Source organism: Panthera pardus, unplaced genomic scaffold, assembly GCF_024362965.1.
Source record: "Panthera pardus isolate Hobbes unplaced genomic scaffold, ASM2436296v1 HiC_scaffold_15, whole genome shotgun sequence".
In the NCBI taxonomy this organism is placed as follows: domain Eukaryota; kingdom Metazoa; phylum Chordata; class Mammalia; order Carnivora; family Felidae; genus Panthera; species Panthera pardus.
In genome coordinates, this window is record NW_026526710.1 from 20,584,094 (window position 1) to 20,611,120 (window position 27,027).

Consider the following 27,027-nt stretch of genomic DNA (forward strand, 5'->3'; position numbering starts at 1 on the left):
TCATCTCACGGTTTGTGGGTTTGAGCCCCGCATCAGGCTCTGTGCTGACAGCTCAGAGCCTGGAGCCTGCTTCTGATTCTGTGTCTCCCTCTCTCTCTGCCCCTCCCCCATTCACACTCTGTCTCTCTTTCTTTCAAAAATAAATAAACATTAAAAAAATTTAAAAAATATATATATAAAACATTAAAAAAATTTTTTTAAAGTGTTCCACTGAACATATGGAAAAGCAGCACTGTGATCTGCCCTCTGGGTCACATTGTGGGCCAGGATCAATGCCCAAGGCTCCGTGAACCACCGCAGGAAGATATGGGATCGGTTTCGCTTAGAACCTGTTTGACCACAGGGGGAAAAAATGTTTTTTGGTCCAATACTTACGCCCACCCCACTTGTGGGAAATGCTGCATTGAGTATTTTCGAAGGGTTTTTTTTTTAAAAATCTAACATGCAGGATGGACACAGGAGTACCCCTCTGTGTGGAAACTCCCGAGAGTTTGCTAGAAAGTTCTCTGGAAAGCTCCCGAGAGAAGGTGACATTACAGGCGGCCTCTGCAGGAGCCATAAGAGTTTGTCACAGGATTGGGTGTGGAAGGGGTGTCTGGGCAGAGGGAGCCAGAGAGGGGTGACCCAAGGCTGGCTCCTCGGTCATAGCAGAAACCAGCATTTGCTGAGCACAAGACACTAGATTAACAACTTCCTTGTGTTATAGGCACTCAGGGGGCCTCTATCATTATACCCATTTTATAGATGTGGAGAATGAGGCTCAAAGAGTTCAAGTCACCTAGCCCAAAGCAGCATGGATAGTAACTCTCCTATCTGGGATTCAGACCCGGACAGAGACTATAACTAATCCAGGGGGCAGTAGCCAATAGTGAGGTCAAAGATGAGCAGGGACCAGATCCCAGAGGGACTTGAAGTCAAATTGCAGGCCTCAAGGTTTGGACTTCGTCCTGAAGACAAGGGGCACGGTGGACCCTTGGTTGCCTCAAAAAGACCCCTTCACTGGCCAGATGAGTGAAGGTCTGGTGAAATCTGACTCCACTTTGAGACTCCACAAATGCACGAACCACGAAGAAGGGTGATGATGGTAGGTACATGTGATGAATCCAGGGTGCCTTCCTGGGGGAAGAGGATGTGTCAGGCCAGGTTCCCAGGATGCTGACTGCGCAGAGATACGAGGTTACACGCGTGCCCTTTCGGGACAGAATGATCTGGGTTCACATCCCATTTCTGCCCTTATCAAGTGACCCCATCTCTTTGAGATTCAAGTTCTTCGTTTGTCAGGTGAGGATAACAAGTTCTGGGCAAGGGGTCACTCTAAGGATTGAAACAGATGACTGACAGAGTAACAGATACTAACACGGATTGATGCTGCTCTCTGGCACCTGAGCTATTAAGGCAGAGGAAAGAGGGACATGATCTAGCGACTTGCCTGCTGTTGGCCACAGTCAAGGGCAGGCCAGCCGCCTCCGGGGCCTGAGCCACGCCCACCAAGCTGTACAATATGTAAGGTTTAATGAGCATTTACTCTATGCCAGGCGCTGTGCTGAGGGCTTGGTAAGACTGATGTCAATTAGTGGGGCGCCTGGGTGGCTCAGTCAGTTGGGCGGCCGACTTCAGCTCAGGTCCTGATCTCGCAGTCTGTGGGTTCGAGCCCCGCATCGGGCTTTGTGCTGACAGCTCAGAGCCTGCAGCCTGCTTCCGATTCTGTGTCTCCCTCTCTCTCTGCCCCTTTCCTGCTTGTTCTCAGTCTCTTTCTCAAATAATAAACATTAAGAAAAAAAAAAAGAATGACGTCAGTTAGTATGTATAATGACACAATGCCAGCACGTCATAAGTACTCAATATCCTGCATACATTTGTGTGTATTATGTGTGCACGCGTATGCATGCATGAATTATATGTGCATGAATTCGAAATCATAAATATTTGACATGTGTATGCATCCATGTGTGCATGCAAATATTTCTTCTAGGGTGTAAGAGACACAGAAGCCAGTTTGAGCAGAAAAAAAAAAAAAAAAAAAAAAAAAGAGGAAATGACCAAGCCTGGGAGGCAGAAACTGAACGGTTTTATCACGAGACCTCAAATCTTTACTTAGTTGGAAAATTCGTCCTGCCCCAGGCAGGCCACACCAAGAATGAAGAGGGCAGAAGCCCATCACAGTGAGACCCAAGGTCGAGGACAGGGACGACTGAGCTAAGCATGCACGCAGGGGTTCAAACGGGCGGACCAGGGTGTCTTCAAAGGCCCAGCACCCCCTGCCAGCCAGCCAGCCAGAATCGATCGGCCACCACTGTGACCATTTTGCACTTCCCCCGTGACATTATCTGTCACCCCTCGACTGTGGTTGCGCGGGCAGGAGGAAAAATCAATGAGGCGCTCAGAGAAGTGAGGGTCTCGTCTTTGCTTCCAGCTGCTTCCAGCCATTCTGTCAAATGTCTGGTGCCCGGGGTGGGGTTACTAACACAGCGGGAGGAGCTGGGGCCGTGGCCACAAGCCAGGTGTCAGCGACCACAGAGATGTTCAACGAGCAGGGGCCCGCCAAGCCAGCCTCCCCACTGGCCCATCACCCCATCCTCTGCAGAGACAATGGCCATGCCTGAGCCGTTTCAAATGTCAGGGACGGGGATCCATGCAGCGGCCGCTGGGGTCCGAGAGGGCGAAAAGAATCAGAAGGATTCAGAGAGAACTCGACTCCTAAGATGAGCTATGTGGAGACCTTGGGCGCATGGTTGCCTTCTGTAATATAGACCTAAAGACTTCATTCCTCTGATTGAACCCTCTTCTTCTCCTTGCCACCTCCTTATCTCTTCAGCTCGATCCAGGGAAAGCCAGACCTCCAAAAGTGGACAACCTGCTTCATCGGCCACGACCGCCCCACTCATTTTGAACCCCAGTCCCTGAAAATCCAGGCTCTTCCCTGCCTCAGGACCTTTGCATATGCTGATCTGTCTGCCTAGCATTCCACTCCAGACATGAGCTGCTTGCTTTCCATCGAGACCCAAGTAAGATGTTACCTCTTCCAGAGGTTTACTCAGTCTCTCCAATGAGAGCACAGGGCTCCCTCCTCTATACATCTGGTACCTCCTGCATCCCCATGTGACAATGCAGGCCCCCATCACATGTCCCCACTCTGACCTCCCAAACCACGCTGAGCATCTTGAAGACCAAGGTATTGCTCGTTGTGGGAATTTCATTTTCTATTCCTAGACAGAAGCTCCCTGGACGTTTGCTCCAGAAAGGAAGATGAGCAGGTCACAGCCCCAGCCTTCCAGGGGTGCACACGCCATTCAGGAAATAAGACAGGCTAGGACCTCAAGATCTAGGTCCGATCGAGGCTCTGCCTTGACCCAACTGTGTGACCCTGAGCAAGTCCCCTAACTCTCGGAGATTCCGTTTTTCCATCTGAAATCATAGCTCCCCCTTCACAGGCTTATTATTTCACAGAATAAACGGGATGCTGGATGGAAAGTTCTGGCACATCGTTGATGCTCCTGGGAGTTCCTTGGCTGCCACCAGTTAGCGGGCACGTCCGAGGAGTCAGACATAAGGTGCTTGCTCCCTGGCCGTCTCTTACCTGCTCTGTGCAGACGCAGTGCCTCCAGGACGCAGGACCCCGCAAGCTGCACCCTCAGCGCAGGGATGTCCAAGGGCAGAGGTCCGCCTGTCCCGGGCTTATCTCCACCAGGCTGCGGTGGGGTCAGAGACCCCTGCCCGCCTCTGTTCTCCCCCGTGGGGCCTGGCACAAGGCAGTGGATGAAGTGTATCTGAGACCGTCTGATCATGCTGGTCAGTGCATCCTAGGAACAAGAGGATAGGGGGTTAAAGGCCTGCTGTCTCAGGGTAAGATGGACAGGGACGCTCCCCCAACATACATTCAGCCTAGCCTGGGCACCTTTGGGGGTCCCTGAGTCTTATACCAAGGACCTCCTATTTATGGCCTGATTCACTCATGAGAAATAGGGGAGCTTTATCACAGCCCCTATAACCGATGGGGAAACTGAGGCATACAGAAGGCAAACACAAGAGGGCCCCGGGTCACACAGACCACTAGCTGAAGAGGCGGGCTAGAACCCAGGACCTACTCCTACAGGCTTTTCCTGTATAATCTGCCACGAGGATTTTTCCAGAACTTGTCCTGCCACGTCCCACTTTCTGGACTCAGTCTGGCCACTGACCAATCGAAGTGCTCTCGTCTGCCATCGGATTCGTGTATCTAGGTCCCATATTTCCAGCCAGTGCGAGATCCTGCAGCCCTCCCCCAAGGAGAGCCGCGTGGTGAAAACATAAGCATTTGGGAGGTGGGGCTGGTCTGGCTGTGATATTTGTCACTCTGGTCAAGAGGGTATTCCTGGTCCCTGGGAACTTCCCAGAGCTGCTCAAGGCAACCCCAAGTAGGCCAGCCTTTGGCCTCAGACTTGGACAGATCACCCCCGGCCCCAGGGATGTTACGGCAGACGTTCCTTCGCTGCTCTGAGCCTCAGCTTCCCCCTCTGTGGAGCGCAGGGGGACGCCTGCCCCTCCAGGCTTGCAGAGGAGGCTAGAGGTGATTCGGGTTGACAACTCATCCCGGAGGAGGGCAGGGAACGTGGCAGTGGAGGCCCCGGCTCCGTGGGGACAGGGCTGCCGCTCACCATCTGCAGCTTGATCTGGGAGCACGGCGCTTTCCTCTTGACCGCGGCGAAGCTGCTGGCAAACGCCTTCCTCACCGTGCAGCTCCTCTGTAGGGCCTGCTGGGAGGTGCCCTCCAGGCCGGCCACGGCCCGGCACACGGGGGGCAGCTTGGCCCGGGCCTGGAACAGACTCCTCAGATCCTCCCTGGCGGGCAGGAGGCAAAAGAGAGAGGGACTTTAGGGGCTTGTGGGGGACGGGCCCACCTTGCTTCTTGCTAATCTGCTTCCCGAACCATCCCCTTGAATCACACATCCTAGCTGCTACGCTTTCATCCACGGGGCCTCCTGCCAGGCGAGCCTTCACTTCGTGGCAAACGCCAGCTTCTCAGCTTCTTTCTCCATAGCAACAGGAAGATCTAACGGACGGTCTTGTCACTGATACACCTGCAGGGATCCCACTGAGCCTGCACTTTCAGAGGGACAGAGAGAGAATCCCAAGCAGGCTCCACACCGTCAGCCTGGTGCCCGACGCGGGGCTCGAACCCACGAACCACGAGATCATGACCCGAGCCGAAATCCAGACTGAGCCACCCAGGCACCCTGCCTGTGCTTTTCTTAACGAAGTCATCTTGGTTCTCCCTAGAACAGGCCCAGCTCATAGCGGGTGCTGACGATACAATTCATGCCAGAATGAGTAACTGACGGGCTCAACAGGCAGTTTCTGGACCTGCGAGATCCCGTGGGTGAAATGTCCCACCCGATGCCCAGCAGAGGACAGTGCCCTCCCTCGGAACTCCTGTAACACGCAGGTGCAGGCCCAGGACTCCTTAAGCGTCTGCTCTGATAAACCTGAACGGCCCTGCCTTCTTGTTGGGGCCAATAAGGACTAAGAAGGCTGGGCACACCCTACTGTGCCCTCGGAGGAGGCTGGGACCCAGAGGGAGCCTCCGGCCTCCCGCGTCCCCTCTGCCCCATCCCTTCCAGTCAAAGGACGCAGGCAATTTCTGTCGCTCTCTGCAAGTCCAGGCTGCATGCCAGCCACAGCCCTGAAGCCACATTACCTCCCTCCCTCCGTGCCTCACCGAACTATCCAAACTATTAAGGAACCGTCTTGTCCAAACGATCCAAAGGTATTTCAAGTGGTTAAGTGCCTGGCAGAGCACAAAGATTAACAATGGCTTCACTACCCTGGTGTTGAAATAAAAATCTGGGGGAGGAGGCTGTATGAGCCCCTCCTACTGGAAGCAGGAGCCCCGCGAGGAGAGGTCAGGGCCCTGGGGCATGTGGGCACCACCCCCCCACCCCGGTACAGGGAGAGGAGGCTGTGCCCATGACCCTGCCCTCCCCGTGTGGATTGCCCCATCTCTGGGGCTAGTAGATCTGACTTCTGGTGTTCAACGGAAGGTGTGCCCTTGGGCAGGTCACGTCTGCTTTGGGCCACAGCTGGAGATCAATATATATATGGAACAAAATGCTTTGACCGCAGCAGTGAAACTTGAGTGTGCTTGTCAGCAAAACAAGTCCCCAGAGAGATCAAGTGGGGCCCAGGAATCGGAATGTTAGACCAGCAGTGAGTCCAGTGAATCTGACACTCTTGGGGGCGGAAGCACACTCTAAAAAAAGCACTGTTTGCTCTCAAAAACCACCAATGCTTGGCTCTCAAACACACAAGACATCCTAATGGCACTTACCCTCGAAGTTGCCATGTTTCTCTGCCCCCAAGGGCCACGGCCTTATACACACTGTTCCTTCTTCCCACAGTGTCCCTCCCTCGCCAGGCCATCGGGCCAACAAAATCTGGCTTCCCTCTTTCTAGGGGACCAGAGCCACGGGATGTCAGAGCAAGACGTGACACAGGGGCCACAGATGCGTGTTGAGGGCCTGCTATGAACCAGGATCCTTAATGAGCCATCCGTGACGCTGTGCCACCGAAGTGTCACGTCAAACACGTAAGCCTGGCCCTATCGTTCCCACTTCTTGGAGTATGAAACTGAGGCCCACGACATGCAGCCTAAACGAGGCGGAAGCAGAATTTGAACATTTGCCTGACCTCAAAACTCGTCCAATAAACACTTATTTTATGGAAGAGGAAACAAAACAAACAAACAAACAAACAAATAGACCCAAGGGAGAGAAAGTGACTGCCCAAGGTTACCCCGGTGGGGAGGGCAGGGCTAGGACCTGACCCCGGCCCCCTGGTCCTCCATGCTGTCCTCTGTGTGCTCACCGACCTTCCTTGTGCCCCTGCCCCCTGACTTGATCTCCTTTCAGGACGTGTGTGCCCTTGAACCTGCCAGCACACTGGGCTTTCCAATCAACTGGGACCATAATGTGCATAGAACTTCTACAGGGACAATCTAGACCCCAAGCGTGTCCCAGCTCTGCCACTCTTTTGCTGTGTGATCACAGGGGGGCCATTCACTGACTGGGGCCTCGGTTTTCTCATCTGTGAAATGGGGCTAAGGAGGCAGTGTGGTTGCCAGGAGTAACCAGAGACTTATCAACCCATTTATCCTGATGCGGGGTGCACAGCGGATGGTCCCTAAGTGTCTCCTCCCCATCCCCACGCCCCCAGCACCCCTCTGGTTCTCTCAGCTTCTCTTCTGTGTCCGAGCCCTGCCCCTGCAGGGCGGGAGCGGTGGGGCGGGGAGGATCGGGATGCATATTTGCGTGCGTGCGCGCACAGGCACAGGGCAGCATTTTCCAGTAACTGCGGGCTGCAAGCAGCCGTGGCTGTCAGCACTCCTGAGCAGAGCCGTCAGGGATTGCAATGGGCCACTTTTCTTTTCTAACACCACAAAACGTTATCACTTCAGTTTTATGACCCCCGAGTCCTAGGATGTTCATAAAATCGTTCCAGTCACAGCATCTCCCAGATACTTAATGAAAGGCACAAGGCCAAAATAAGAAGTCTCTGCCTCTTTTTTTTTTTTTTTTTCCTGGCTTTTGTGCCACCTGCCCCAGAAGCTAGTTTTTCTCTTCGTCTAGACTCACGTTGGCCCCAGGGACACACTGCCCTGGAGGGATGGGGTTCCCTGACGGGCCCTCACTCACTGGGTTGTGGCGACTGCATGGCCCCGGGGGAGGAGGGAACTGCAGGGCACCGAATGCCCCTGGCTGGCTCCGATCCCCGCCGGGCTCACCTCTTTGACTGCTGCAGCACTGAAGGGGCGTCCAGGGCCGAGAGGTTGGGCTTGCCTCTATGCAGCCAGCCCGTGAGGTCATAGCGCACAGGGTCCTGTCCCAGCTGGTGGAAAATCTCGAACTGGAGGGGCTGCTCACAGGCCCGAAGGGCAGAGGTCCCTGAAAGCAGACAGAGCACGTGAGCGTTGGGGGCTCAGGCAGGGAGGACACTCGGGAGGTGCTTGACATCACCCAGAATACACTTTCTCCACGTAACTATGTTTCCAGACAGCTAAAGCTACCGGTGCTGGGCACCAACATCTCGCCTCGCCTGCTATACGTAGGTACGGATGTACGTCTGCGCGTTATTTCCTTTCTAAAAACAATTTTTTAATGTTTATTTATTTTTGAGAGAGAGACAGAAGGTGAGCAGGGGACGGGCAGAGAGAGAGAGGGAGACACAGAATCCGAAGCAGGCTCCGGGCTCCGAGCTGTCGGCACAGAGCCCGACGCGGGGCTGGAACTCATGGACCGCGAGATCGTGACCTGAGCCGAAACCAAGAGTCAAGACGCTCAACCGACTGAGCCACCCGGCACCCCATGCTATATTTTCTAATACTTGTGGAAATAGATACATAATTATTAAGTATTTTGAAAATCATTTTGAAATGGCATCAACCAAAAAAGTGCACAGCCTACACTTGGGAGACGCTGACTGGCACTTGGTCACAAGGGGCAGCGCTGGGGAGCCCGAGGCGCTTGGAGCTTCGAGAGGAGGTCTGCGTTCAAATCCTGACTCTTCCTGCTACTACCGTGTGTCAGGGGCCAAACCTCTTAAGTCTCTGACCCTCTGTCTCTTCCTCCGTGAAATGCAAATTATATTTACCTCCCGGGGTGACATAAATCTTAGAAGAGATAACGTGCGTAAAGCATGTTGGCAGTGTGCCTGGCACATAGTAGTTGCTCAGTAAGCCGTAGTGGGCGTCCCAGCCACTTCCTGCAGTTGACCTTGCGTGGATGTTCTGGAGCCACAAAGCATTTACCTCCATATTCCTAATATTCGGCGTCTCGTGCCTGGTAGACGTGAATGGAGCCCGGAAGTGCTTGTGGAAGGAATGAATGAGCGAATCCTAGTCATGAGTCAATCACGTCACTCGGACTGCGGTGAGCTCTCGGGTTGAGTAACGGCCCCAGACCAATTACCATCAGGAGCGGTAGTATTGTTTTGGTTCTTCCACGTATTCCGAATTTCTGTGAGTTCCCTTCCTCCTACTGTCCCAGGGTCCTGAGTCCTTCCTTCAAAGGCTGATTTTCCACCGCTCGGCTGCCGTGAGCTCGGAAACAGGAAACCTGCGTTTCCCGGAATTCTGTACGCAGTCAACAGACTCTGAGGGTCTGCAGATGAGGAAGGGACGTGGCTTCTGCATTCGTGTGTGGCTTCTGAGAGGCCCTTTGTGTTCAATACCCAGGGCTGACTGAGGTCACCAGCAAGGGGCACTTGTGATGAAGTCAAGTCTTTCTTCCTCAAGTGCTTCCTGTGAGGCCTCCAGGGCCGTGCAGGCCCTGCCCTCAAAGGGTGATCTTCCAATGAAAGCAATGACAAAGCGTCTTGACTAGAAGCAGCTTGAGGGCAGGGACCACGTTCACCCACAGTTATGTCTAGCAGCCAGCACAGAGCTGGGCTCTGAATGAGGACCCCAAGAGCTTTGAGGGAGGAGGAGGAAGCAAAGGCAAGAGAGAAAAAAGGACGTTCGTGTTTGCTAAGCCCCAGCCAGCTTCTGCCGCACATACTATGTGCATGATGTCCCTCGATCCCGCTCAGGTCTGTCAAGTGAACATCACTGGGCTGGTTTTCTAGAAGGTGACACGGAGGTCCAGAGATGAGACAGCTCGGCTGAAGTTGCATAGCGTGTGTGGGCAGAGCCGGGGGGAGGATACGGGTCTGCTGGCCCAAACCCTGTGTTCATCCGGGTGGTGGATGGGTACATGGAGGCATCACAGCCCCGGGAAGCCCTCCCAGGCTCCCAGGGGGTCCGCTCGGTCCTCTCGCCTTCCCCCTTCTTCAGAGGTGATTTCAACCGCAGTGTTGTCCATCCAAGCACTGCGGGGAAAGCTCTCGCTTTCAGGAGCCCCAAGGAAACGGCTGTAAGACAGAACCTGACTCGGTGCACCTCCCTTGTGTCTCTCCCAGAAGCCCGAGCCCCCAGACTGGGGTAGGGGACTCTCGGGCCCCTGCGATCCCAGCAGCCACCCTCTATGTCTGCACTGTGAATGCCTGTCGCCTGTCTGCCGGCCTGGGCTCTGTGGGGGCTGCCTGCTGGCACGGCAAAGACACCTTCGTTGAGAAGTAACAGCAAAAGCACCGGGTTAGCCAGAAAGCCCCACGTGTTCTGCCTGATTGAACATTCTCATTAACTCTGAGCTCCCCAGAAAGCCCTAGAGACAAAAGACCTTTTTATTTGTCACCAAAATATCTGAATTAATGGGTCTATCTCAGTCGGGCCAGGACTGGAACATTGTCTCCCTTGGAAACTGACAAGCCTCAGGACAGCCTGCTCGGGGTGTCTGGGATCGGCACGTCAGACCTCATGGGAGAAGGAGCAGGTGCCACAGATCTCTCTGAATCCCCTCCTGCCTTAGCCATGCCCTACATGACACCTTCTCCCTCCGACCCGACTCGGGTGTCATTTGCCTAAAAGTCAGGATCCAGAAAGCACTCCATTCGAGGAATCCATTTCATTAGATCATTGGGTCGTCGGATCATTGGGTTTTCACATATACATCCATTCTGTATCAAGGATTCATTGTAGTCTTTGGGCCAGCGTCATCCTGGCTGATGCAGGCAGAGGTGACCACCCAGTCCCTGTCCTCTCGAGCCTGACATTCCCATGAGGACAGATGCGTGATGTCAGGTGGGAGGGCTGCAAGGGAGAAGGGAAAAACAGAGAACGGGAAGCATTCTAGGCAGAGGGCACTGCCAGTGCAAAGGCCCTGAGGCGGGAGTGTGCTTGGGGTGTTTCAGAAGCAGCCGAGAGCGTGGTGTGACTGGAACAGTGACTGGAACAGAGCGATGGAGGAGAGGGGAAGGGAAAATGGCAGATGTCCACGGAGGGCTTGCTGGGTCCCAGGCATAAGAGAGATAGCCGAGAACAAGACAGAGGGGCGCCCTGCACCCTCATCGATCGTACAGGGTAGTTGGGGGACGGAGGAGAAGCCAGGGAAGAAGCAAACATTCCAGAGCCTGGAGAGGCCCCTGAAGGAAATAACCAGGAGGTCAGGGTGGGTCAGAGGGGCTGCAGAGGGGACAGCTTCAGACAGGGGTCCAGAAGGTCTCTGAGGAGGACAAGGCACAAAGGCGAGGGAGGAAGATGTAGAAATCTCTTCCACACCTTAGCTCGTCCGTCCTCACACGAGCCCCCTGAGGTGGTGTTACCATTATTACCCTTTTACGGATGGGGGAAATGACTTCGCACAAGTCACACACATTGCAGTGTAGCGGTGGAGCCAGGATCCAGCCCAAATCTCTGGGGTCCAAAGCCTGGGTGAGCTTTTAAGAGCTCTGCGTCCCGTTTTCCTGTGGATCTGAGCGAGAGGGTCTCCCTCCGCCCCACAAAACCACTCCCAAGCCCTGGGGCCGTTCCCTGAACACAGGGGCCACCTTCGGAGCCCAGACGAGGGATGGGGGTCTGCCTGGCCTCTGGGGAGAGGACTCCCAGGCTTAGCCCTGTCTCTGCTCTCAGGTGCCTACAGGGCCCCGGAAGCCACCTGGCCTCTCTGAGGCCTCACTGACCCCGCCATAGGTGGGAGGTAGTAGAAGCCACAGTCCCAGGCTCCACAAATAACCGTTCCCTCTGCCCCTCCATCCTTGTCCACCAGCTGGCCCAGGGGCAGAAGTACTTTAGAGAACACAGATGACCCTGGGACAACAGAGGTAATCACTGCCAGGAGTCAGGCAAGCACTAGGACCCTGCAGGGCGAGGGCAGTCCAGGGTTGCATCCTGCCCGTCCTGGGCCCTCACTCGGCACGTTTGCTTTCACAGACCCCTTCTGCTATTATATATATTTATATGATTACATTCATGGCTATGTTGGTACAAGGGCAAATAGTATTAATAATATATAAGCACACTGTATCAGTTTGCTGTGGCTGCCATAACAAAGCACCATAGCTGGGGGGTTTAAACAACGGACGTGTGTTTTTCTCAAAGTCCTGGAGCTGGAAGTCGAAGGTCAATGTGTGGGCAGGGCTGGTTTCCCCTGAGGCCTCTCTCCTGGGCTTGTAGCCGGCCATCTTTGCTCTGTGCACATCGGAGTCCTAATTTCTTCTTGTCGGGCCACCAGCCATATGAAATTAGGACCCACAGCAATGACCCCAGTTAACCTTAATGACCGTTTTAAAAACCTTCTCCCTAAATACAGCAAATACAGCACATTCGGAACTCCTGGAAGCTAGGACTTCAACACGTGAATGTGCGGTGGGATACAAGTCAGCTCATAACTTACAGGCATACAGGGCCTCCTGGGAGGCTCAGTCGGTTAGCATCTGACTTTGGCTCAGGTTATGATCTCATGGTTCATGAGTTCGAGCCCCGCGTCGGGCTCTGTGCTGACAGCTCGGAGCCTGGAGCCTGCTTGAGATTCTGTGTCTCCCTCTCTGTCCTTCCTCCACTCATGCTCTCTGTCTCTGTCTCTCTCTCTCTCAAAAATAAATAAACGGTAAAAAAAAATGTTTAAACATACATACAAATACATGTATAACCTATTTTTAAATGTTTATTTTTGAGAGAGAGAGCGGGGGAGGGGTAGAGAGAGAGGGAGACATAGGATTCGAAGCAGGCTCTGCGCTGAAGGCTGAGAACCCGACACGGGGCCCAAACTCACGAACTGTGAGATCATTACCTAAGCCGAAGTTGGACACTTAAGTGACTAAGCCACCCAGGCGTCCCCATGTATATCATATAGTTCTTTTTTTTTTTCTTCTGCCTTTAACAGAAATTAAAACATCTGCATGGGCCCCTAAAAGCACTGTGTCTGGGGAAGCTGACCGGGCTGGTCACTGAGGAGCTAAATCCTCTGGGACTAATTTGGGTCCTGATGCTCTGAGCGTGGGCCAGGGAGGGCTGCTGGAGCCATCAGATGCCACTGCTGCTTCTGCTCAGAAAATCTCATCCCGATGGCGAGTACAAGAACGTTCCGCGAATGTCCGGGACAGAGGCCTCAGCTGGTCCCCGTGGGGCAGGCTTCTGCCATCGCCAGCCCAGCGGATGACAGCGATGAGAGCTGTCATAACGTCTTTCTCCAAATGTCCTCCCAATTTCCTGTAAACTACTCCAGGTGGGGGTTCACCCCAAACATTCCATCGAAATGGCACGGGTCTCCGTTGCCAGGCACCTCCACGTGGCCACGTCAATGGCCACTCCTCAGCCACACCTCACCTGACCTCTCAGATGAGGTCAGCACCCTCCCTCCTCCGGTGGCGTCCAGAGTGCCACATTCTCCCGGCTTCCTTCCTACCTCCCTGGCCACCCCTCCTGTTGCATTTGCCGGTGACTGGCCTTGACCCTGGGCCTTGACATTGGCATGTCCCGGGGTTGAATCCTCTGCCATCTTCTCTGCCAGCCTGGATTCCCTTAGTGATCTGACCCAGAAGCGTGGTCCTCAGTCTTCTTACAGATTTACTCGCTTTATCATCTTCTGCTAGAATGTCAGCCCCATGGCGGCAGAGGCATTTGTCTTGTTCAGGGATGGGTCTCCCAGCCTAGGACATGGCTGCCACGTATGAGGTGCTCCATAAACGTTGTTGAAGGAATGAGTCCCGGTCCCTCCCGCCATGCCAGCGGGAACTGTAAGATCTCAAAGCAAATCTGCCTTTGTAAAAGCCTGAGGGCATCCAGGTGGAGGGGGGCGCGTCGCAAGAGATTTTGATCCGGACAGAGAGCATTTGCCATCTGCCTTCTGACACTCACGCTCTGGGCGATCTTAGACACCTCTACCAGCATCTGTCTGGAGCTGAGAGTCCTCAGCTTGGAGGGTAAGAATACCAACCACCAGATACGTGACAGATTTCTCCAACCCCTTAGAAGACGGGAGTCCCATTCTTCATCGCCATCAACAGCCCTGTCCTTGTTGATCGGTACTTGTGACCCTCGGCTGCCCGTAACAAAGCTGCTACGTCTCTGACCCAATCGCTGTAGCAGAAATTCTGGTGAGAGAGAGGCAGGGGTGACCCCTATTCCTACTGTGTGAACACCCCACCTGGGGCTATTTGAGGTCTGCTCACAGTCTCCCTGCTGAAGCACGGACAGCCGGACTAGAACCTGGGGCTGAATGAAGCCAAAGCCCATGACCTCCGACCTCGTGGTTCCTTCTGGATGTCTCCATCTCTCCTCTTGATTCTCCCTCCCCCACCAACCCAGCCCATCACCAAAAGCTGTGTGTTCTGCCTGCTGAATACCTCCATAGCCTGCCCACCTTCTCTCTCACCTCCCTGGCCGCCTTCCACTAAATTTCCAGAACTTGAATCTGACCTTACCTCCTGCTGCCTAGAATCCTTCATGGCTTCTCATAGTTCTGGGGTTGAGACTAATGTTTTGTGGGGGGGGGGCCCACAAGAGCCTCTGGCAGTCTGAGCCCAGATGACATCTCCAACCTTGTCCTGACTCCCTGGATCGCGGAAGAATTAGGTCCACCTGACGTACACCATCAAGCAGGTCTGTCCTCCTAGGTTCACCAGATGATGTGCTTATCTGTTAGCTTGTCCACAGTCTCTACCCACATCCTCCCTACGAGGACACAGGCCACATCAGGCTGGCTCATCATCGCATAGCATGGTTCTCAGAACAAGGTAGCCACTCAAAGGGGCGCCTGGGTGGCTCAGTGGGTTGAGTGTCCGACTTCGGCTTGGGTCACGATCTCGTGATCTGTGAGTTTGAGCCCCACATCAGGCTCTGTGCTGACCGCTCAGAGCCTGAAGCCTGCTTTGGATTCTGTGTCTCCCTCTCTCTCTGCCCCACTCCTGTTTGCACTCTGTCTCTCAAAATGAATAAACGTTAAAAATATTTTTAAAAAAGGTAGCCACTCAATGTATTTGTTGACTACACGAATGAATGAACACATAAATGAATCAAAGCACACGCAGGCATGTGCACAGACATCTGTGCGCTCAGACCCCCACCCCCACCCCGCCTCATGCAGGCCTTGTCAGGGCTTTTCCTGCAGCAGACAAGGACAGATTCCAAGTCCCAGGCTGGACTCAGCACCCTTCTCCCTTCATCTTTCACCCTACTCCCTTACCTTCAGCCTCAGCCCCTTTCTTCTCAAAGGCTGCACAGAGACGCTCGAGCACCATGCTGTCACTGGAGCCCTCCACCCGGAATTCCTCATCCAAGAGCCAGAAAAGGCCCCTGGAGTCCTCAGCACCTCCAACAGCTGGTAAGCGGACCTGGTGGAAAACCCAGGATCACCGAGGAGCCCTGATCCCTGACAGAGGCCAGTCCTAGGCTTCTCTTCCTACCTACAGGAGTCGGGGAATCTGAGTCCCAGGCATCATGGCTCAGACGTGCTGGCCCGGAGCCATGATCCCTCCCACCCCCAGATTCTCAGTGTGGGAACCTCAAACCTTAACAAGCTCTCAGTTTCAGGAGGTACATTCCGGCCTCTGTCCTCACTTCCTGTGTGACCTTGGGTAACTTACTGCACCACTCTGAGCCTCATTTCCTTTTATGGAAACTAGAGACTGGCAATACCTTCCTCAGAGGGCTGCAGTGAGGAATTAACAAGGGAGAGCACTCTGTAAATTACACATTCCAGAGGCAAACAGGCAGCTGGATGTATTTGTGCACAGCCACACATCAAAGGATTAATCCCATCCATATCGCTTTCTCTTAGAAATCTGCATTTTTTTAAACTAAACTCTTAAGAGGGGGAGGGGAGCGCCCGGAGAATGTTCTAGAGGAGAAGGTGAACTTGGCTTCATAGCACAGCACGGAATTTTAAATCGAGCCACGAGCCTCAGAAGCCGTCTAGGTAACTCTGAAGTTTTGTTCACAGTGACAGAGAGAGACCTGGAGAGTCTAAGCTGCTTATCTGAGGGTCCACAGTGAGTGGACACCAGGGAAATGGCCCCAAGTGCTTATGGTGGAAATGTGACGCGTGCGGTGACCAGATGTCCCCTGGTGACTGGGACTGCGGCACCTCCCAGGACGTGGGCATTTCGGCGCTGAAGCCAGAAAACCAGGATGGTTGGGTGCCCCACCCACCCTGCTCGGAGGGCCAGAGAGGAGAAGGGACACACACCCAGGGTCACACGGAGGGGCACCGGGGCAGAACCAGAGCTGGATCCCAGCTATCCCGAGCCTTCACCTCGCCTTTCTTTATGGGGGTTGAAAGCGACAGCCAGCCCATCCTCAGCTGGGAAGGTAGCTATTCCCAGCCGCTGTGCAGGCGTCCAGGGGACCCCACCGCCCCTCCCTCCTCACCCTGCCTGGGTCGTCCCTCCAGTCCAGGAAGCATGAAAGGGAAGGGGGACCAGCCCAAAGGTGCCAACAGGAAGCAAAAACAGGCAATGGCCGGTAGGGCTCACCGACAAGGCAGCTTTGCAGGGACAGGTGCAGGCCACTATGAGCCAAGAAAAGGCTTGGAACCCACCCCGGGCCGGCAGGAGACAAAGAATGAGAAAAGTGGCCGCCTGTGGTATCACCCGGCAGGAGAAACATGTGACCTGCAGGCCACCTCGCATGCACCCAGCAGCCTGCCAGCCACTTTAGACTCTGGATCTCATCAACATTCACAGCCGCCCCAGGGGAGACCACCGTTCCCATTTTGGAGATGAGAAAACTGAGCCCAGAGAGGCGATGGGATATGATCAAGGTCACCGGGATCGGCCCCGAATCTGGCAAGTTGAGTGAAATGGCCCAGGGCAGTTCTGAGAGGGGGTTGAGCAGAGGTATGCGGGTCTGGGGCCAGCCACGCGGGCTCTTGGGATAGGAAAGAAAAGTAAAGACTCAGGTATCCCCCAGACTGAAGGCCATTAGTGCCTGGACCCACCATTGCCCCCACTCTCATCCCCCAGTGGCCCCTATTCTTTCTGTGTCTGCTGGACTTTGCACTTGAGTCTGAGCTCCTGGCCTTTCCAGACAAGCATCCATCCACTGGGCACTGGACCTGAGCCCCCCTCAGCTTAGCACCGAGCACAGACTCAGACATCAAGTAGAGGGGTGGTCCTCAACCTGAGGGGATTTGAAGATTCGTTGCCCCGGGGCCACATCCTCGGATCGGTCTGGGAGTGGGTCACCAGCTTCACTGTCTTTAACAACCCCTCGGCCATTCCAGGGACAGACAGCATTGAGAAACAGTGGCTTCAAGACTCGAATCATCTAGTATTTCAATTAAAACCTCCGTGGCATCTCAGAGCCTCAGTCGGCTGGGCCCCGCGTTACCTGGGAAAGATTCTGGTCCACGACAGCCACCGTGGTCCCTGGGGAAGGCTCCGGGAGGTCAAAGGGTACGGGAATACCTTCCTGCAAAGTCACAAAAGTTCAACATTAGTTCCTTCCGTGAGCTGACCAAGGTGGAAAACTTCTAGAGGAGAAAAGAGAAGTGAAGGCTTTTGCCTTCCCTTAACTTTTTTCTTATTATCATTTTTAAAATAGTTTTTCAAAGTAATCTCTACACCCAACATGGGGCTTGAACTCACAACCCCGAGATCAAGAGTCACGTGCTCCACTGACCGGGCAAGCCAGGCTCCTTCCTATTATCGTTTTTTTAATTGTGGTAAAATACACACGGCATAAAAATCTACCTTTTTAAGTGTAGAGCTAGAGGCATTAAGCAGACTCACATGTTGTGCAACCGTCACGGCCCCCCACCTCCTGAACTTTGTCATCTTGCAAAACAGAAACTCTGTCCCCAATAAACACAGGCTCCCCGTCCCCCCTCCTCCGCCACCAGCCCCTGGCAACCACTGTTCCACTTTCTGTCTCTAGGAATTTGACTTCTCGTGAGCATCTCACATGAGTGGAGTCATACGGGATCTGTCCCTTGGTGACTGGCTTATTTTGCACTCAGTATAATGTCCTCAGGGTTCATCCACGTTGCAATGGATCAGAACTTCCCTCCTTTCTATGGTTGAATAACAGCCTATTGTGTGGACACTTATTTACGCAGGAATTCACCATCCACTGACGGACACGTGGGTTGCTTCTAACTTTTAGCCATTACGAATAATGCTGCTGTGCACGTGGGTGCAAATATCTCTTCGAGACCTTGCTTTCAATTCTTTGGGGGTAGATACCCGGAGGGAGAATTGCTGGGTCACACGGTAATTCTATTTTTTTTTTAATTTTTTCCAAAACCAGCGTCCTGTTTTTCACAACAGCTGCACCGTTTTAGATTCTCACCAGCAACACACAGGTTCCCATTTCTCCACATCTTCACCAACATTTGCTGTGTTCTGTTTTTGGTTTCGTTTATGTTTTGATAGTAACCACACTACTGGGTATTAAGTGATATCTCAATGTTTTGCTTTGCACTTCCCTAAATTTCATGGGCTTCTTGGCCATTTGTATATCTTTTTTGGAAAAGTATCCATTCAAATCCTTTGCCCTTTTTTCAAGCAGGTCGTCCGTATGTGTCTCTCAACACCCCATAGCCTTTGTATGAGAAGAAGGGTTGTAGACCGACATTCCAATAACATCCTGACCTTGTTCATCCTGGCGGGCTGTCAGCAATCGTGGTGACAGCTTTATCAGGAGCCGGTCATTCAATCCAAACTTTTCTAGGATTTACTGAGTAGCTAATGAGCGCTGGGCTGAACACTGGGTGCCCGAGGGAGCAAACGTAAACTACGGCTAATGACAGTCGCCTGTAATACAAAAGTCACCAGACATGTGCGGGCACGGCTATGCACCACGATGTTCATCGCAGTGTTGCTTACAATAGCTTAATCGTGGAAAACAGCCAGACGTGCAAAGGAGGGTGGAGACAGAATTGGACGTAACCACTGAAATGCATGATTACTAAAAGCTGCACGTGGAAGGAAGACACGTGAATAGCACGATGGTGGGCGGAAACCAGCAGACAACGACATCCTGTATAGGGAAGGATCAGAACTCTGCAGAGAAGACGATAAATGGAAAATAAGTGGTATAAAATACAGACAGCAGCCACAATGGTCGCCTGTGGCCGGTGGGGCTAAAGGAGATTAGGTTTTCTGCTTATGGACACGTCTATGCGCTTTCCAGTTTTTGAATAAAGAGCACGTATTGCTTTGATCATCAGAAATAACTTGAGATATTGTGGGAGCTGCTATCATGTACTGAATACCTAATACAGCCTGGACGTTTTCTATCCTACTTCATAAGATACTCAAGCAGCCCTTTCAGGCGGTGTGGTAAAAATGATTTTAAAAATAGCCCCTGTTGTCTCCCCTTCTGTGCCTCTCACTCTTGCAGTTTCTGCCATCAAGAAGGGGAACCTATTTCCCCACCCCTTGAGTCAGGGCTCAGCCCTGGACCCGCCGTGACCAACTGAATACATAAGTGTCATTGCCAGGTCCAAGTTGAGGACTCGAGGGGCCCAGCACATGCCTGCTCATCTCTTGGAACCCTGCCTAGTGCCATGAGAGCAGCCTGGGCTAGCCTGCCGGAGGATAGGACATTCCATTCCTGGCTCACAGAGGAGTGATCCCAGCCAAGGCCTGCCCGGATCAGCTCACGGCCATCTGACCCCCAGACACAGGAAAGCACTGGCCAGGACCATCAGAGCTACCCACCCACCCTGCATCTGCCCACAGACACAGGAGCTGGCTCAGCCAAGACCAGAGAACTACCCAGGCAATCCAGAGACTTGTAGGCAATAACAAGAGGTAATTTTTTAAAGCCACTAGATTCTGGGGGCACTTTACTACGTAGCATTATTGTGGCAGTTGATAACTGATACAGGAATATTGCTATTTCTATTTTACATGTGACGGAACCAAGGATCAGAGAGGGCACGTGCCTTTCCTAAGGCCACACAGCCAATAAGTGACAGAGTTAGAGTCAGATGCCAGGGCTTATCATCAGTTTTTGTCTCCAGCCAAAAACAACAAAAAAAAAAAAACAAAAAACAACCAAAAACAAAACAACAAAAAACAAACCATAATTTCAATACTCATTATCCTACTGATACGCAAGATGATCATTTCTAACATTTTGCCACTAGCAGTTGCTGGAGTCAACGCGGTCCCCTTCAGGGAGGAAGGAGGCAGTGGATAGGCCGGGGGCGTCCTGGGTGCTAGCAGTGTTCCCCTTTTGCCTTGGGTGGCACATGCATGAGTATGTTCATTGGGATAAATTCACTGAGCTGGACTCCACTGCTTTATGCATTTTCTGTGTGAATGTTATATTTCAATTTAAGCTGCTTTTAAAAAAAAAAAAAAAAGCAAGAAGAGAAGGGCTGGCAAGGAAAGTACCTGTACATGTTTCCTGGTTCATGCCCCTAGAGAAGTGCACCTTGGGCTTTGTTAGATATTACCACGCTAGGATCCAAAGGGCTGTGTGTCTCCTTACGTCCAGTGTTTTCACCCACCCACTGAGCACAAAGGGCTTTCCACCGGGAAGATGCAAGAGGAACAGGTCACGGCAATGAAGGGACAGCCAGGGGAGCAAGCCCTGGGGAGCCCCGAGTTCCCTGGTGTCTGTGGACGGGAGGGCACAGGGGGCCGTGCATGGAGATGGGGAGGCAGCACAGGCCCCGGGAAGCCGGGGTCCGGAGTTAGGGCTTTGTTCGGTGGCGGGCCAAACAGGATGAAACCAGGGGTTACCGAAGGACCAGACCATTCCCCCCCCAGCCCCGGCTGGCCTCACACCCGCCGCTAAGCCCCTCGGAAGGCCTGTCACACCTGTCGGTATCGCTCCAGCGCAGAGACGAAGGTCCGCTGGTAGAAAAGCAGCTGTAATCGCTCATGGGCGTAATTGCGGCACAGCTCCTCGAAGGTGGCCGCCCGGTCCTTGCACTGGTGCCGCGGGTTCTGAAAGCCCGGGGGGTCCACCACCATGATGGAGGCCATGGAGAGGTGGCGGGAAGAGAAGGACCTGGGGAGAGAGGGGCGAGGCCCCGAGGCCACATGGAACCTTCCGGCCCTGCTGGTCCAAGTCTCTCCCACTCCCCCCATCACAAACGTGGAGAAACTGAGGCAGCATGCTGGGTGGATATGGGGATCCAGCCGATCTAGCGCCAAAACGAGGCTCAATACCGATTCCAGGGTGTGTGACCTGAGGCAGGTTAATTAACCTCTCTGAGCTAAGGTTTCCCCAACTCTTAAATGATAGTAGGATGAATAAGATGATCCCAGGGGATACAGTAAGGATCAAGGGAGTCAGGAGCACCTGGGTGGCTCAGTCGGTTGAGCGTCCGACTTCAGCTCAGGTCATGATCTTGCAGTCGGTGAGTTCGAGCCCCGTGTCGGGCTCTGTGCCGAGAGCTCAGAGCCTGGAGCCTGCTTCGGATTCTGTGTCTCCCTCTCTCTCCGCCCCTCCCCCACTCATGCTCTGTCTCTGTCTCTCAAAAATGAATAAACATTTTTTAAAAATTTTAAAAACCAGCCCTTTCAAAGGGGTGCCTGGGTGCTCATTCGGTTGAGCGGCCGACCGGCTCAGGTCATGATCTCACGGTTTGTGAGTTCGATTCCCTCATCATGCTCACTGCTGTCATCACAGAGCCTGCTTCGGATCCTCTGTCTGTCTGTCTCTGTCTCTCTCTCTCTGTCCCTCCCCTGCTCGCTCTGTCTCTCTCTCTCTCAAAATACATGAATTTTAAAAGCTTAAAAATATATATTTTAAATGTCACAAGGCGAGGGAACCAATTAGCGCAGGCCCTTGTCCTGACTTAGCGGGTCCCCCCAAATTGTTAATTTTTATTGCTGGTATCTTACGATCACCATTAGTAAGAATTGCTTAAATACATTCTTTCTTTTAATCCTCGCAATGACCCTGGGGGACAGAGCTATTTCACAGGTGCAGAGGGGAGGTCCGAGAGATGAACAGCTATGCCTTGGGTGGCCAAGGTGGAATTTAAACGTTTCCAGCACTTCCCGGCTCAAAAACTCACTCTTCTCTTGCTAAGAAACAAAACAAAAAACAAAAAAAACCAAAAAACAAAAAACAAAAAAACTGCTAAAGCGCCCCCTGCTTGGGCTCATCTGTGTGCCTGCAAAGAGGCCGCTGTTACCTGTTGATGAGTGAGACCACAGCCGCAAAGAGCTCTTGGTACAGGCCCGAGGCCATCCCCTCCACACACTCCACACCCGTCATCTTGAGCCCTGGAGTGGAAAAGAGGGAAAGGCAGACATCCGTGGTCAGGACCTTGCCTGGGGCCAAGGACCACACTCCACGGGCATCACTGCTGGCCTTCGAGAACCCCTACTCCACTCACATACCTCCCTCCACTGCCGAAATTGTGTACCCACACTCTCAGGACTAAGTCCAAGTGTCTTATCGGGACTTACGGGGTTCTGAGTAACCTGCCCTACGTCTTCTCCAATGCGCGCTCCTTCTCATCGCTTGGGATCAACCCAGTGTCACCTCCCAGGGCAGCCTGCCTTGACCACCCCTGTGTTAAGCCAATTCTCAGGCAATCTACCCCCTCAAAAGAACTGTCAGTATACAAGACAGTATTGGTAGCCACAGGTTCTTAGGCTGCACAGTGGACATATCTGTCTGCTGGTCATCGTGTCCATCCATTTATTTGTCTGGGCTCTAGGCTTTTCTCATCTTGCACGAATGAAACTGTATACCCTTCACTCATTCTCTCCCATTTCCCCTCCCCCAGCCCCGGGTAACCCCCACCCTACTCTCTGCTTCTATGAGTGTGACTGTGTTAGATTCCACATATAATTGGGAACGTGAAGTGTATCATTCAGTTGTAAAAAAAGGAAATCCAGTCACGCACTACAACACGGATGAACCCAGAGGACATTATGCTACGTGAAATAGGCCAGACACAGAAGGACAAAGGTACCCTGCTCTTAGAGCACTGAGCTCAGTATATCTTTACTGTGTAGTTATTTCATTAACAACCTCCCCCCACGCCCGTGCCCGGCAGCAGGCCGGGAATGACCCGAGGATGGGGACCATCTCTGGGTGTCTTGGCTCCCAGATCCACAGTGCCTGACACATAGTAGGCACTCAGTAAATTTTTGTTGTTCCCTCTTTCTGGAGGGAACGTTGGCAATCCTGTGGCAGAGGCCATAAAATGTTCGTACACTTGGACTTAATAATTTCACTCCTGGGCTTTTAATCCTAATGAAATATTCAGAGAAACAAAGATCTCTGGGTACATATGTTCTCCTGATTGTTGATTACATTGGACAAAAATCGCTTTTTTGAAGCAACTTGGATATCCAACAATAGCAAATGGGGTTAGATAATTTGTAGTCTGTGCAAAGGAGTGCTTGAAGTCAGGCAGAGATGAATTTGGAGAGAGATGGAAAAGTGCCCACTTGTGATGTTAGGAGGAATGAAAAGGCTTAGCAAACTATTAATACAGTCACAGTCTCAATTTTGTTTAAACACACACACACACACACACACACACACACACACACACACGTCCCATTAAAATAGCTAGCCCTGATTAGGGTGCCTTGAACGAAGCAGAGTGAGACTTTGCGACGGGAGGGTCAGATTGTAAATCGTGACCCTCAGGCTTCGGGTCCATCCGCAGAATCGGAAACACGATTTTCAAATCTGCGCTGTGCCTGGAGATACAATTCTGTTTGTACATTCCAGGCAGCCCCAGTGCAGCCCCAAGGCACTTCCCACCCCTCCTGCAGCTCCACTCCCAACCTGGGCTGTTGCTAGGCAACCCCCAGCCTCTCCACATCTCTCCAAAGCCTGCTGGTCCCCTGTCTGCTTCACATCTACCCTTGATACCTTGGCCTGAGATGTAATTAGCGCTGATGTCGGAATGTGTGTGCACATACGCTCATGTGTCTGTGCGCACTGGTGTGCTTCCTGCGTGCCTGTGCGTGTGTGTGGTGAATGTCTGTGCACCTGTGCATGTGCATGTGTAGTGTGAGTCTGTGGGCCTGTGGTGTGTGTGTGCACGTGCATGTGTGTGACTGTGGGGCACGTGTGTGTGTTTCAGAGAGGAGCAGTGACCACAAGCAGACTACAGCTCACACCTGGACCCAGAAGCAGACAAAAGGCTAGTGGCATCCAGGTGACATTAGTCATCAAGCGGAAGTCCTTAGAGGTGCGGCAGCTCCGAGGATCTGAGGGGCCTCGAAGAGATGGGGCCCCATACCACAATTCGAAACAGTGCTACCCACTGATGCCGGACTCTGCAGTCTCTGAGACAACCACTCTTAGTTCTCAGAGACTCCTGGGGTTCCAGGAGGTCCCTCTGTCCTCACTTTCTGCAGCCAAAGCATCCGATCACACTCCAGCAGGTGCCATACAAAGCCCTTCTGCTTCCCCCCACACCCCACGTCAGTCCGAGGCACCTCTGCTCCTCCAACCACTCAGGCCAAAATCCTAGAAGCCACCCCAATCCCTTGCTTCTCCACTAGGGCCCATGTTATAATCTCTATTTGTATAAGAGTAGACCTTGAACATATGTACCGCTGCCTCCCTTGTGCAACCACCATCATCTCACTAAGTGACTGTGTAAGTTTCTGTGTGTCCTCCCTTCTCCCACCCATTCCCCTGTCTTCCCCCCCCGCCCCCCGCCGCCACCGGCTGAGCCATTTGAAGGACAAGTCACATCATGGCATTCCCTGCCTGTGCCTCTGCAAGGCTTCTCATGGGCCTGAGCATAAAAACAAAAAACAAAAAACAGAGTCTTATATGAGCTGACCACCTCCCACCCCAGCTCTTCAGCCTCATCTACTATTCTCCCAGTCCTTTTTGCCATCCCGGCCTAATTTTGGTTCCTCACACTGGAAGGCCAGGCTTCCCCCGACAGGTAGGGGCTCAACAAACGTAATAGCCAATGGAAAAGTGTTGGTCCCTTGGCAGAGCTCACAGCATCCCCCCTCCATAGCCCAGGGCGTCCTGCTGGGTTGCAGCAGAGACTTCAAGGACCCTGGACAGCGCTGCTTGGCCAGAAGCACCTTGCAGGCGGGACCCATGTCCACTTCCGCCCACAAGGGCTTCCCTTGCACCTGGAAGACCTGCATATAGTGTGTCCTGATGAGCAGGTGAACGTGTGTTGTAGTGTCCCCAGAGGCTGGCCCACCCAGAGAGGCAGCAGTGCGGCACCTGAGCTGGTCTCCTCCCCCTCAGGTCTCCGTCGGCCCGGCCCAGATGTCACTTGCTCGATGATCTGTCGCAAGTGGTGCTTGAAGGTGGCCGTGTTCAGCTCCTCATACTCGCAGCCCAGGGCCTCCGCTGCGTGGTTTGCCCACTCGAACCGCATGAACTGCTTCCGGCCGACTGCAAGAGGGACAAAGCAGAAGGACGGTGGTGAACCCCTGGGCATGGAGTGTGTGGGCTCCCAAGAGGACCTCGGGGATCTCGCCACCTCCCACCCTCTGGGCCACCCGCCCTCAGCGGGGAACCCCAACAACCGCCCCAGGCAGGGGTCAGGTTTCCCAAGACATATGCTTTTCCTGCTTCCTTGCATTTGCATTGTTCACTTTTTCAAAGCAATTACAATTATCATGTGGACATTCTAAATGTGGAATTGGGGAATTGATAGTAAAAACAAGTATGAGTTGTCCACCCATGTATCCACTTACCTATCCATCCACCCACCCACTGCCTCCTGCCACCCACCCACCCATCCATTCAACTACCCACCCAGCCACACATCCGACCACCTGACTACCCATCCATTTATTCAAAACACATGTACTGAGCTCCTACTACGTGACAGGCACTGTGTCTGCCACAGAGAAATCAATGATGGGCAAGACAGACAAGGTGCCTGTCCTCATGGAGCCTACAATCTATTGAGGGAATTAGACAGTAAACAGGAAAACAAATAGATGAACAAGATAACTTCAGGTGATAGAATTATAAAGTGACTCCCCTTTAAGGAGAAAATAAAGCCAAGAGATGAGATCAAGAGAAACTAAGAGCATCCCTGTGGATCCATAGTGGTCAGAGAGGGCTCTGTCTGAGGATGTGAGGTCTGAGCTGGGTTATAAAAGGTGAGAAGGAGGTGGCTTCCTAAAGAAGTAGGAAAGAGCTTTAGAGAGGGGAGGAGGCGACTGTGCAAAGGTCCTGAGGCAGAAATACACATAGTCTATTCGAGAAATGCCAAGAAGGCCAGGTGGCTGGAAGGCAAGGCAGGGGAGGGGGATGAGGAGGAGCCGAATGAGGTTGAAGGAGCAATGGGGAACCACACTATGACCTATTATAAGGCCATTTAGGATCAACAACAAAGACTGTCCAACACAAACAATGCTTACAGCCAAACATTAAGTAAAAAGCAAATTAGAGAACTGTACCAGAGTATGATGTCAACTGTGCAAATCATTCTAAAGTGTTGTGAAAAAACAACAATAGTAAAAAGCAGGGCGCCTGGGTGGCTCAGTCAGTGAGCGTCCGACTTTGCTCAGGTCACGATCTCGCAGTTCGCGAGTTCGAGCCCGGTGTCGGACTCTGTGGTGACAACGCGGAGTCTGCTTCTGATTCTGTGTCTCCCTCTCTCTCCCTCTCTGCCCCTCCCCTGCTTGTGTCCTGTCTCTCTCTCAAAAAATAAATACGAACATTTCAAAAAATTTAAAAATAGTAAAAAGGAAATATGTCCAAATATGAACAGTCATAGCTGGGTAAGGGGATTTTGTATTTTCTAAATCTTCTATGGCGCTTGTGTACTAATTTTATAATTCGAATAAAAAATTAATGGCTGATGAAAACCAATACGAGTGCCATCCTTAAATAATTTCTTCCATTACTTATCTTCCCATAAATGTTTCCTTCTTTGAAATAAAAAACACAGCTGCCCTAGGTTTCTCAATCCATCAGAAAGAGATCACAGGGCCCAGTTCTTCAAGAAGACGTCTTGAAGAATCAGTCTGGTGGAAATTCGGAAAAAGATTTTATGTGATACTTGGGTGCCCCCAGGTCACCGAGGGGCCACAATAGCCACTGCTCATTGGCATCCTCCTCCATGCCAGTTACTCAGCACTGATCATCACAAGAGAATATTCCCACTTTACAGATGAAAAGGCTGATTCAGAGAAGCCACCAGAAATCAGATGGACACTAAATACAAGAAGTACCATTTCACCAAAATCAGTCCCTCAGATACCCACTTTTAAGAAATTTGCCGTATCCTTGGGACCCTAGGTGAGACTTTCCTT

General features: G+C 52.6%; 1 protein-coding gene across 3 annotated transcripts in view; it reads right to left on the reverse strand.

Moving 5' to 3' along the window:
* The window catches only part of MYO18B (myosin XVIIIB), a 258,324-nt gene that overhangs the window by 166,363 nt on the left and 64,934 nt on the right, over positions 1–27,027 (reverse strand). For all 3 annotated transcript variants that reach the window (XM_053902225.1, XM_053902226.1, XM_053902227.1), the window contains 8 exons: positions 24,977–25,150; positions 21,945–22,035; positions 20,617–20,809; positions 17,174–17,254; positions 15,030–15,177; positions 7,757–7,916; positions 4,635–4,818; positions 3,578–3,800 (listed from right to left, as the gene is read on the reverse strand). In XM_053902225.1, the coding sequence (XP_053758200.1) occupies positions 3,578–3,800; positions 4,635–4,818; positions 7,757–7,916; positions 15,030–15,177; positions 17,174–17,254; positions 20,617–20,809; positions 21,945–22,035; positions 24,977–25,150 (1,254 nt within the window). The remainder of the gene's footprint in view (positions 1–3,577; positions 3,801–4,634; positions 4,819–7,756; positions 7,917–15,029; positions 15,178–17,173; positions 17,255–20,616; positions 20,810–21,944; positions 22,036–24,976; positions 25,151–27,027) is intronic.